The sequence below is a fragment of the Triturus cristatus genome, chromosome 5_1, assembly GCF_964204655.1.
Source record: "Triturus cristatus chromosome 5_1, aTriCri1.1, whole genome shotgun sequence".
NCBI lineage: Eukaryota > Metazoa > Chordata > Amphibia > Caudata > Salamandridae > Triturus > Triturus cristatus.
Genome location: NC_140587.1, coordinates 260,418,610 through 260,430,593, shown reverse-complemented (window position 1 = coordinate 260,430,593; position 11,984 = coordinate 260,418,610). Strand labels below are relative to the sequence as shown.

Genomic DNA, 11,984 nt, shown 5'->3' with positions numbered 1-11,984 from the left:
TTCATTTACAGGACCTAGGCACCGATAACACCAATTTACAAGGGGATTCTAATTAAATAAAATATGCCAATTGGGTGTAAGACAATTCTACCATGTTTAAAGGAGTGAGCACAAGCAGTTTAGTGCTGATAAGCAGTGGTAACATGCGCAGAGCTCTAAGGTCAACAACACAGAGAACAGAAAAAATGGGGGCGTAATTCAAGAAGTTTAGGCGAAGACCACCCTAAGGCAGACAGGTCCAACAGCTGACCTACATTACAAACCATACAAATCAATACATACATATGCCTAACTTTAAAGATGTTCTGTCCATTCTTTTATCTGGTGGGACTAAAAGATATCTGGTAATAAAAATGATCCTTTATTTTCTAAATATTTTCTAACTATACTTTGAAGGAAATAAAGTAGAACATATGTTTCTATATGTTCCTGATTTACCAGGCAAAAGGTTTCTTCTCTCAAAAGATACAGATATCAGCCAATTTTCTGCTGTGAGAAAATGCCCCTTTCTGTATAGTCACTCCCTCTGAACATTGAAGGGCTGCCATCCAATGCCCAATATATGTGCTCTGATTGCTTAACCACTGACAGGAATATTTAACTTTCCTAGAAGTCACGTGTATGCAGAAAATGCACCCAGGGTCTGGAAGTTAAATGCCACCTGTGGACTGTAGAACTCACTATCCCATCCCTAGAGTGGCTTGAAAAACATGGCTGCAGGCCTGTGTTGCCTGGCTGCCTCAATCCTGCTGTCAGACCTGCCAAAAATAACCCTTTTGACAGGAGGGAAACCCTGCTTTGTCACCCACAAGTAGTGTGCCTGGTACCTTAAATGGAAGTTGTGTGAAATTAAACTTGCCATGTTTCTCCAGTGCCTAGCAACCAGAAGCTATTTTCACTGGCAGGGCTGTAGCTGGATCCTAGAAAAAGTCAAAGTACAGATTGTAAACTTCAGTCTGTAACTTTTGACTGTCAGCTAAAATACATATTCAGCGACTATTTGTTGTCATATTTATTATAAATCCAATTCATTAATGAAGCTAGATTTTTATTACATATTTAGAAATAGTACCTTTTTATAAAGTTACCTTATCCATTCCTGAAGCTTCTGGAATCTAATTTGCATTAGCAGCTGTTTGAACAAAACAAATGCTCCCATAGCAGAGACAATGGCTGAGAACTGGGGACAGGATGGACTGGGGTAGGGAGTGAGATACAGCCCAGGAAAGCAGCAGGGGTAGGTATAGGAAGTTCATTAACTTGAAAGGAACACAGATGAAGCCTGCACATTCATAGTTTAGTGTTAGGGGTAACTTACGGGAAGGACAGCTTTTGTTCATTAGGCCTGGGGTAGCCAGTTGGGTACCAACCCAGTGAGAGAGGGAGCTGGTCCCAGACCCAGTTTTTGGTACCTGTGAAGGAGGGGGCTGCTCATTACCTTGATAACACCCTTGGCTGACCCACCGGCTCCCTTTAGGGGCAGAAGGTCTGTGATATTCCCTTAGAATGGTGCAATGTGGGATAGTTTGCCGCAAGGTAAACACAATGTACTGAAAAATTGTGAAGGGTTGCCCCCAGGAACTTTCTCCCCATTGGTCAGTGGGAGTTCAAGAGTCACCCACACCCACTGGCTAGTGAAACGTAGAAAGCTGGTACCTTACACACTGCTCCTTAGAACACTTTCTGTACATGTGACAAACAGAAGAAGGACTGCACCTGTTGTTTGAGACATGTGAAGAGACCCAAGGGCTGAACCTGCTCCCACTTATACTCAGTACAAGGAAGCGGACTAAATGGTTCAGATGGCTTTCCTCTGTTATGGCCACAGTGACACAACATACTGCAAAATACCTATTTTTTCAAGTGCCCAGCTGGACCTGGACTGGATCCCGCTGGTGGCCTCTTCTGGAGTGAGTCCTGACCCCCCAAGTGCTGTCCCTGAGTCCTGTGACCCTTGGCTATGTCCAACTTATCTTCTCTGAAAATCTGTGGGAGTTAGAAAATGTTTTAGTTGCAACCGTTGTGGGACCAGGACCAACCACTCGTATTGACCCAATCCTGCCAGGGCACAACTTCGTTGGGTTAAAGAAACAGGTTTCTCCCATGGAACACCTTCAGATACAGCCTGCAGCCATCGCCCACTGGAGGATTCTGAGCTCCAAAAAAGAGACTTAGGGGCTGATTACGATGGCGGGCGGAACGCCACCGCCAGCTCGGCGGTGGCGATCCGCACGCCATCAAAAGGTGATTTACCCACTGCCATATTATGATGGCAGTGGGAATCACTATTTTTCTGCGGCAGTCGGAAAGACTGACCGCAACGGTCCTGCGAGGCGGTCCTCTTCCGCCCACCTTGCGGAACCTGGAACCAGGCAATAATTGCGGCGGTGCCCGTAGTGATTACAATGGGCCTCTCCGCCTCTCTTTTTGCGGCGGATTGCTTTGGGGGCCCGTTGCTGGCCCTGGGGGAGGTCAGCTGTGCACTGGGGGGTACCATTTCCATGCACAAGGTGGCAGGCACCGTGCGATGCCTGCCACCTTGTGCAGGGAAATGCACAACGTGGCCATTTCACATTGTAGCACCTGCCACAATGTTAAATCGTCAGATACGACCACCGTGGTGGTGGTCGCGTCATAATTAGGATGGCGGGACCCCCGCATGGCAGGCGGGCGGTCCTGTTGCTGCTAGGGTGGCCATCCTAATAGCCCCCTAAGTTTGAATGTAGAAATCGTGACTGGGTGAAAGGATGAAAAGTAGTCAGCCAGCAAGAGGACTTTCCTGGGCATGAAATTTGAACAATGGCTTCAGCTGGACTTTGTCCAATGGCTAACTGGATTTGAGAAGTCTTTGTTGGGTACCCTTCACAGCCTTTCCCTGTTGAATGATTTTGACTTCCATTTCAGAGTCCAAAGGTGACCGGGGTGAACGTGCTTGGCATTTCTGACCCACGTGCCATTGCAAATGGCCAGAAATCGTGCCTAGATTCTGGTCACATGCAAACAGTATCTACTGATTGGCGCATTACTTTTTCTTGCTACTCTTTGTGTTAACATCTCTGGTTGCTTTTATTGGATTTTTGTTGCTTTGTGGTCATTTTGTGGGTTAAACATTACACTATTTTAATACATTGGACTATGATTTTTATTGTGTTGTGTTTTAGACTATTGAACTGTTTGGGTTCTTTACACATTTTCTCTAAGTTAAGACTATCTACTTTGTGTCGCAGATACCAGGGGTTGAGCTCAGGTTTAAATGATTTAAGCTTTTGCCTGGACTTAACAGGTTAGTGACTTTCTTTCTTGTGGTGGACTACCATCCACCCTTACTAATAATTCACTTATTTACATCTAAACAATAGTGTTGCTTCTTCGAGAGACAAAGAACGTGCTGATCATATCTGGCCTGAACAGTATAAAATAGCATCTGGGCATAAATATACAGAAGCAATCAATGAATGGAGGATAGGAAGGCAAATATGTCCATGGCCTCCCTGTATTTCCCTCTACTGACATAGTTATGGGTGAAGGACAGCTCCTCACCAGCAAACACCATCATGCTAATGGTGATATACATGGCTTCAATAAAGCTGTCAGACAACTTTCTAGACAAAAGGGTAGCAGAAAACCTTCACTGGCAAGGTAGACAAGCTATCCCACCGAGAACCAAAGCGTCATGTTTAGTCCTTTTTGCCACTGAATGCCTAGTACACCAGCATGAAATGTAATGTCATTTGGGGAAAAAGAGAAGCAATGGCTAACCTGCATGAAAAAATAAGGGCTTGGTTGTCAAATAATTATTATTACGTTAGGAAGCCGTTGGCCATTCCATTTCCATAATAAAATATTGAGGTTTGTGAATTTATAAGAAACAAACTACAAAATAGGTTTTGCTAACACACAGGACATGCAGAATCGAAAAGTGACACCAAAGACACTTTGGTGCAAAATACAGGTAATGCTTTACGGCTGACTGATGAGGATCAAAGAACAAAAGAAGCAGAGAGTAAAAACAATTAGAAGGAGGTATATTTATTCATAAAGTGTGGACTTTTTCAAAAGGCATTATAACGCTGCAAAACCACATGGCTAAAAAAGACATACAACAGAGATGTAGCCCAAGAGGTAAGAAAAGTAACAAAAGAGCTTTCCAAACTGGAAATAATCAGGTATTTGTTGTAAGTGAGAGGACCAAGAACTCAGCAGGTACAGAGAGTCTGATTACAGAGAATTCATCACTACATGAGGAGAGATAATAAGGTCAGACCAGGGGTGTAACTCTGGAGAAAGGGGGATGTTCAATTATATTTCCATGCTTTCCATCAAAGTTAAATAAACATGAGAAGGACATTTTATGAAAAGTGAATGTTGTGCTATAAATGTTTTCCTTGCTCAAAACCTGCACAGAAAATGAAAATGATGATAAAGGAGAAACTCACTTCAAAGGTAACATCTAATTTCACACAAAGAAGTCCATTTAGTAATACACTTTAACACTTTATATTTAAGAAAGTGGAGTAGCAGCCATAGTTAGATTGATACTATAAGACAAGCTAAAAAAACGAAACTTTTTCAATTGTTGAGAAGGATTGGTAGTTAATTTTGTAATTTATCCAAGCTTCTCTTAATGCACTCCTCAGGTACTACTCTTCACAGTAGTATTTCTTTTTCCTGAGACAAAGTCCTTGCTGTTCATATCTGGCCTGAACAGTATAATATAACATTTAGGTATAAATATACAACAGAGCAATCCATGGGTTGAAGAGAGGATGGCAAATATCTCCACGGCGACCATGTATTTCCCCTTTGTACTGACATAGGCAGGGATGAAGGACAGCCACACAGAAACAAACACCAGCATGCTGAAGGTGATATACTTGGCTTCATTGAAGCTGTCCGGCAACTTTCGAGCCAAGAAGGCCACCCAAAAACTTGCACTAGCAAGGAAGCCAAGGTATCCAAGCATAAACCAGAAGACCATAATTAGTCCTTCATGGCACTGAATTATTATTACATTAGTCTGAGATTTCACATAATTTTGGGGGAAAGGAGAAGCCGTGGCCAACCAGACTGAGCATATTAAAATTTGAACCGAGGTGCAGATAATTATGATTCCATTAGGAAGCCGGTGGCCCATCCATTTTCGCAAAGAACTGTTGGGACGGGTGGACTTAAAAGCAACAACCACCAAAATAGTTTTTGCTAGCACACAGGATATACAGAATGTAAAAATTATACCGAAAGCAGTTTGCCGCAGAATGCAGGTAATGCGTTGGGGCTGACCGATGAAGATCAATGAACAGAGGAAGCACAAGGTAAGAGCGATGAGGAGGAAGTAGCTGAGCGCCCGATTGTTGGCCTTTACAACAGGTGTATCATGATTCCTGATGAAGACAAGGAGGATGGCAGTTGGAAAGAAGCAACTGATGATGGACAGAGCAGCTAAGGTGGTGCCCAGTCCATGTTGGTAGGAGAGGAACTCTATAGTTTTTGGAATGCAGGCGTCCCTCCTGTCATTAGACCAGTGATCTTCTGGACACTTCACACATTCATTAGAATCTAGATAAAATGAAAGAGAATCAGTAAATATATGTACACTAAATCCAGTGGAATTTGGATATTTAAGATCCACCAAAATGTATTTTGTCCAAATTGTCTGATACTACTCTTGGCTTCTCTTTGTCAGCCTAAGTTGAACCATTTTAACATCCCCATGTATCTATTTATCAACAAGATGTAATTAAGGGAGGTTTTTAGAACTTAGTTTCTGTTAGGGATATGTGTTTCCAATGCACCAACAGACTGGGCTAGAAAGAGAATGAGGGACACCCTCTTCAAAGTCCTCTTTGCTTTCTCCCAGCATAAATCTTTCTTCTGTAAAGAAAGCAGAGGCAGAGATCCATCAAATTGCATTGTCCCAGAAGAGACATACTTACGCATAATGTTCCAATTATTGGTAGCATAGATCACATTAGGTACTAGGGAGAGGGCATTTGATTTTCACTGATTATCCTTGGCCAACACACCCCTGCACATGCACAAACAAGCATGGATTCGTAACTATAAATTGGGGTCTAAACCCATTGAAGGAATTAAAACAGATATCTTATCAAATTAATAGCAGCAACTCTTTCAATGATAATGGCCCAGCAAAATCTCATCAAACAAGACATTCTCATCCCTTTTCTCTCCCTCCTGCATCATTCTACTTCCTTTAACGACTCTCCTAGAAAGTTTATTTCATCCTGCATCCCTAGGTCCAACGTTTTTTTAGCAAAACATAACCTCTCCTATCAGAGAGGCAAGCCCAGTTGATTCTGGTCAAAACAAACTTGCTGGATCCCCACACATTCAAAGTAGTATCAAGTACTTCCTCTCCCATTCATATTCAGTACCCAGGAAATAATCCCTGCTAATAGCCTTGTGGTCTATTTTCAATAGACAAATGAATCAACCCAACGCCGTATAGATTACACAAGGTTCAATCCCCAAAAGCAAAATAACACACATGCTACATTATCACCAATTTGTAGCCAAATTGCCTCTTGCACTGTCTTCTCTTCTCCTATCTTCATGACATATGCCTCTCTCTGTAACCAAATTTGAAAATCATGTGAGAATAACCCTTAACTGTCACTCTTTTTGTCTGGGTTTTGCTTCAATAGAACTGGGCGCTTGAAAACTGCTAAACATTTCTTCATGCTTGTGCACACCTAAAAATGGTGAGAGATTATCTTAGCCTAACTCAAAGAATTACTTGTCAAGTTAAGCCACAGTATTATGGAGCAGTACATGTACCATAAAGTTTAAATCCCAGATGTGGGTTCCAGAGTAATATTTACACCATCCACCAACACAGCGTAAACTCATGACTTCAGGTGTGCCACTTTTGCCCTGAACTGCTGTGAGAAAAGCTACAGCAGGCACTCTCAAAGAAAAAATATTTTGACATGTTGAAAGGCATTCCGTGTGAAATTATCTAAATCACTCATAGTAGTGCCTTCAAGCTCACCGGGCCTGTGTGTATAATATGCAAAAGTGAGAATTGTTTATCATTTAGAATAGCAGGTCCCTGGAGGAACAACATATAATCTCACAACATAGGCCAAAGTACCTCTTCCCTACATTAAAAGTACACTTGTGAATACAAATCATACTTTCCATAAGTTGACTTGAGAAATAACTACAGATTTCATCTGTGCATCATTCTAATAGATTTGATGTTTTTTGTTAAATATCCTGCAAAGGGGTTTTGTGTTAAATGCGTTTCTCTGTGAAGAACCTGGCCAGTATTTCATTCATGTATAAAAACTCTCTCTTCTCCAATATTAGTCATTAATTTTGTTGTGGTGTGACATAACTTTCAGAGGAGAGAAGAATAGGCTAAGCCTGGTGGCAGGAAGGTGGGGGGATTTAATAACAAATCATCCACTGCTATCTTGAAATGTGGGAGAGATGAGTGAACAGCAACAACAGCCAGTAAAACAAAAACCAGACTGGGGCCTGGACATTTGGCTTGTTAATAGTAAACAGGATTCTAGTATGAGGACATTTTTATAGTGGTCTTTTTCAAGCCAAACTGTTTGCACTCACAACAGAAGGAGCCAAGATAATAAGAAGACGGTGTGGACCTGGAATACAGAGCTCCACACTGAGGTCCTTCTATTTTGAAAGACTACTCCAGAACAATGTTTCCTCAGATTGTTAACAGTAAAACGAAAAAGATACACTGGATTGCCTGGAGGGATATTCTTAGGAATTGGGCATGTTATCCAACACTTCAGCAGAAGCCCAGAATATAAATGTTTTGAAGAAGAACCAGCAGAAAAGATAGTGCTAGGTCCTGTGCTGGAACACTGGCTGGAGTGAAAGATTAAAGCAAAAAGAACACGGAATGCTGAACACATCAAACATTCACCCCAGTCACAGATCTGGGTTTAATCCATCGATTGTTTGCTGTGGAAGCCAGAAGAATTAGACATATTGGGCCCGATTTAGAAAGGTATACTGAGAAGGAAGTCTAACTTTATGACTTTATGTATTCACAAAGGGAATTTATAAGTAGTAAAGTTAGACTTTTGTCTCAGTTTTAGTCTCAGTTAAACTTAAGACCAAACATTAAGTTGAACTGAGACAAAAGTCTAACTTTACTACTCGTAAATGCCCTTTGTGCATACCGAAAGGAGTAAAGTTTCACTTTCGTCTCAGTTTACCTTTGTGAATTGGTCCCATAGACTTGAATTGTTGATCGAACATATGGCAATAGAATGAATTGTGCTTCTAGAATGGTGCTAGCAACACACTCATATATCTGTGGAAAGATTATTTGAAGTAATTGTGAAGCTTTAATTCCTTGTTTATTAATTATAAAATACAGGTGCAGAGCTGTCTTCTCTCAGATATGTACCAGTTGAGACCTTGAACCAACAAGTGAAATAAGAAGAAGAATTAGTTGTTTTGCAATGAATGTCCTGCCAAGACACTTTGGGGTGAAAGCAATGCTTTCAGGTCTGATACAGGTGGCATGTGTTTATAACTAACTCTTGCAAATATGTAACTGTGCAGCCAAAAAAACCTTGGAGAAGAGATAGGAGATGCGCACGGTCTACTGCAGGTTTTCACATAAATTCACTTTGCTGACAGACATCTTTTAGCTTGAAGTATAATTATGACAGCTGTGCACAGTTGAAGGAGTTAGCATTTTAAAAGAACCAATGAGTACTGAAAAGTTACTTGCTAAGGTTCTGAAAGTCTCTTGCTATATCGGAGTACTCCCTGGGGACAAGGTGCAGTGTCGGGAAGAGGTAGGGCATGTCCCCGTGTGTGCTACATGTCCTGGTATTGAATGGCAATGGATGGTGTGTACAGTTCAGTAACGCCTGCTTCGCGCACTGTATTGACATGAGGGATTTGTGGAAAGGCCATTTAGTGGTATTTCCTATGTGCAGAAGAATGACAGTATAGTGTTTGATGTCGATGAGTTGATAATGGCAAATCCTCTCCGGTGGTGTGAGTGGATTAAACATTACAAATGTGGAAATACCATTTTGGGAAAGTGGGCATTTCTGTGCTTGTTGCTCTGTGTGCCTGTCAGCCTGTCTCCAATCCACATTTGGGTCCTGCGGGACAGCTACATGTGTGCATTCCATAAACTAGGGGATCATTGGAAACTGCAGACCTCTGACTCTGACGTAGATAGGTGGGGGTGGAATTGGCACTTGCATTCCAAGAGGCAGGGTCTTGGCCCCACTAACGATATTGATCAATCCTCCTGGAGTAGGATGGCAGACAGGACAGAATTTAGAGAGGGCCCGTGCATTTCAAAGGTGGCCTTTTGAACTGATCTCATCTTTAAAGGTCATTGTGGGTATAACTACTGGGGCTCTGACCTCAGGAGTTAGAGATGCTTTGGAGATTGGAATCATACTATGCTGGTTCGACACTGGGACATCGACACAAGGAACTATTGAGATAGGATGGACTGCAACTGGATTATCCACAAACTTGTGGTGACCTGGGGCTTGTCGTGCTCTATGAAGGTGACTATCAGTTCGTGAATTTTGCCTGGATGTTGCTGGCCTGCAGGTAGTTGCCAACCCTTGTGGCCCATTTCCCTAAGCACTTTCAAAAGAGCCAGTTGGCTGGCCTCCTGCCCATGAGATCCCAGGGACAAAAAGGATCTCCTTGTTCCCATGCGATCATAAGGACCGCGCAGGGTGCGGCAGAAACGGGTGCAAGTGATCAGCAGTTGGGACAACCACCGTCCTGATGTACTCTGTAATCACACTGTGCAGAGGAGTGTGCTCTCAAAGATTGGTGGCCCACCAGGGGGGCCAGAACTTAAGGAGTTTGAGGAATGTGCAGGAAGTTTGCTGATTCCAACGGACCAGTGCTTGCAACCAGAAATCTATGGTAGCTTGCACTCCGTTGCGTCTGGTGCCCGAGGAGTGTGGAGGGAAGTTGCTGAGTCTGCGGGACCCAAGCTGGCAGCCTAGACTGTCTCTGACAAATCAGGAGGAGGAAAGTGCCTGACATCCCGACCCAGTCTGATGGCTCCCTGTTAGACCTGGCATCTTTGGCGTGGTTACCCCTGACTTTTTACCTCTACCTCCTGTATTTTTGATGCTATACTGGATTTCGATTTTGCTGGTTTAGATGCTTTGGGCACTTTGCCACTGCTGATCAGTGTCAAAGTGCAAGTGCTCCCTTGGTAAATTGTTGTATTGATTGGTTATCCATGATTGGGATATTTGTTTTACCTGTTAGCCCCTAGTAAAGTGCACTGCGTGTGCCAGGGCTGGTGATTCAAATGCTACTAGTGGGCTGCAGCACTGATTGTGCCGCCCACAGGAGTAGCGCTAAAATGATGTCTTAGGCCTGCTTGCAGTGCCTATGTGCAGTCCAGGACTGCCATGTCGACCTGGCCAGTGCACCCACTGACCAGGCCTTATCCTTCCCTTTCTGTACATGTCAGGCATCCCTATGGTGGCCCTAGGTACCCCCCTGGGCTGGGTGCAGTGTATCTGAAAGGTAGGGCATGTACTGAGGTGTGTAACATGCCCTGGTAGTGAATTACAGCCATTTTCGTTTTTCACTGCTGAGAGGCTATCTTGCCCATAGGATAGAATGGGGAAGGCTGTTTACATGCCTATCTTCCCATAAGGGCAAGATAGAAAATCCAAGTTTGGTATCTCTGTGTTCAGAATTTAATCATACATCTTTTTAGCAAGATGGTTTTTAAATTCACTGTGTGAGAATAGCACTTTTTAGAAAGTAGCTATTCTCCTGTTTAACCTTCCTGTGTGCCTGTGTGCTGGTTGGCTGACTGGTGTCAGGTGATGTGCTAGGTGGCTCCAGGAGCCTGGATGAGTCAGCAGCAGGGTGAATAGGGAGATCTGCTTTCGATGGGTGGGAGGAGTAGTCCCTGGGTCTGAATAGGGCTGCCCCTGACAAACACAAAGCTGGCTCCACCCCCTGCTGGCCAGGCTGAGGACTCTGCCTCTGCTGGCACAAAGAAGGCTCCACCTCCTGCTGAGCGTCTAACGACCCTGCCCCTCACTCTGAAAGGAACCAGGTGCTCCAGAGCAGAGCACACCCAGGAACCGGTTTGAGCAGGGGAATCCCCCCACTGAAACACAAGAGACAAAGACTTGGAGGGGTATAAGAAGAGGACCCCAGACACCTAAAACTTTAGATCACTTTGGAACTAAGAAGAAACCTCTGCCAAGGAGAAAGCTGGAAGAAACTGAAGAGGAGAAGACTGCCTGCTTGCTGTTTTGCTTTGCTGCCAAGGAGAGGGGAAGGACTTTGCTGTGTCCCCTTCTTTTGATTCTGATCTCCAAGGGCCTGGGAAGAGCTGGCTCCCTGTTAAGAAGTCCCAGGAACAAAAGGACTTCACCACCAGCTCCCCTGGAACTCTGCTGAGAGAGTTCTGACCTGCCTTGGAGTGCTTGCCCAGTCTTGGGGCTTCAGGAGGTCGTTTTGCTGTGTTGAGGGAGCTGGGAAGCAGAAGCGTGAACAAGAGTGACTGGTACCCAACGCATCATCCGATTGCGTGTCGCAAGACGAGAGTGCGTGGAAAATTTCATCGCGGCACCATCGCAACACGCAGGGTCTCCGCATCGCCGAGTGCGTCGACCATCGTCCCGAAGCGTGAAGCTTCCTGCCATTGCGAGGGTTGTCGCAGAACCAGTTTGCGGGCCGCACCACTGCCGGTGCGTGAAAAGTCTCCAATCGCTGCGTGCGTCGACGCAGAGTCCCGTTCCGTGGCGCATCGAGAGTTGCGGCGCCGGAAGGCAACGCTGCGCCACGCATCGCACCACATCGAAGAGTGTCGCATCGAACCTGTGCGTAAATCTTCCCCCTAAGAAACCTACGCAACGAAAGCCAAAGGTATCGCATCCTCCCCCTACAGATCGGAGCCGGCGCATCCACCTCTGCTGCGTGAAGCAGGGCTGCTGCAAAGCCTCCCCAGGATCTCAGGAGCA

At 44.3% G+C, this 11,984-nt stretch overlaps 1 protein-coding gene across 1 annotated transcript in view; it reads right to left on the bottom strand.

The window, feature by feature from the left end:
* Positions 1-4,633: 4,633 nt before the first annotated feature.
* LOC146830710 (vomeronasal type-2 receptor 116-like) overlaps positions 4,634-11,984 on the bottom strand; it is a 49,684-nt gene continuing 42,333 nt past the window's right edge. Inside the window, exon 4 of the mRNA XM_085603778.1 lies at positions 4,634-5,556. Within this exon, the coding sequence (XP_085459904.1) occupies positions 4,634-5,556 (923 nt within the window). The remainder of the gene's footprint in view (positions 5,557-11,984) is intronic.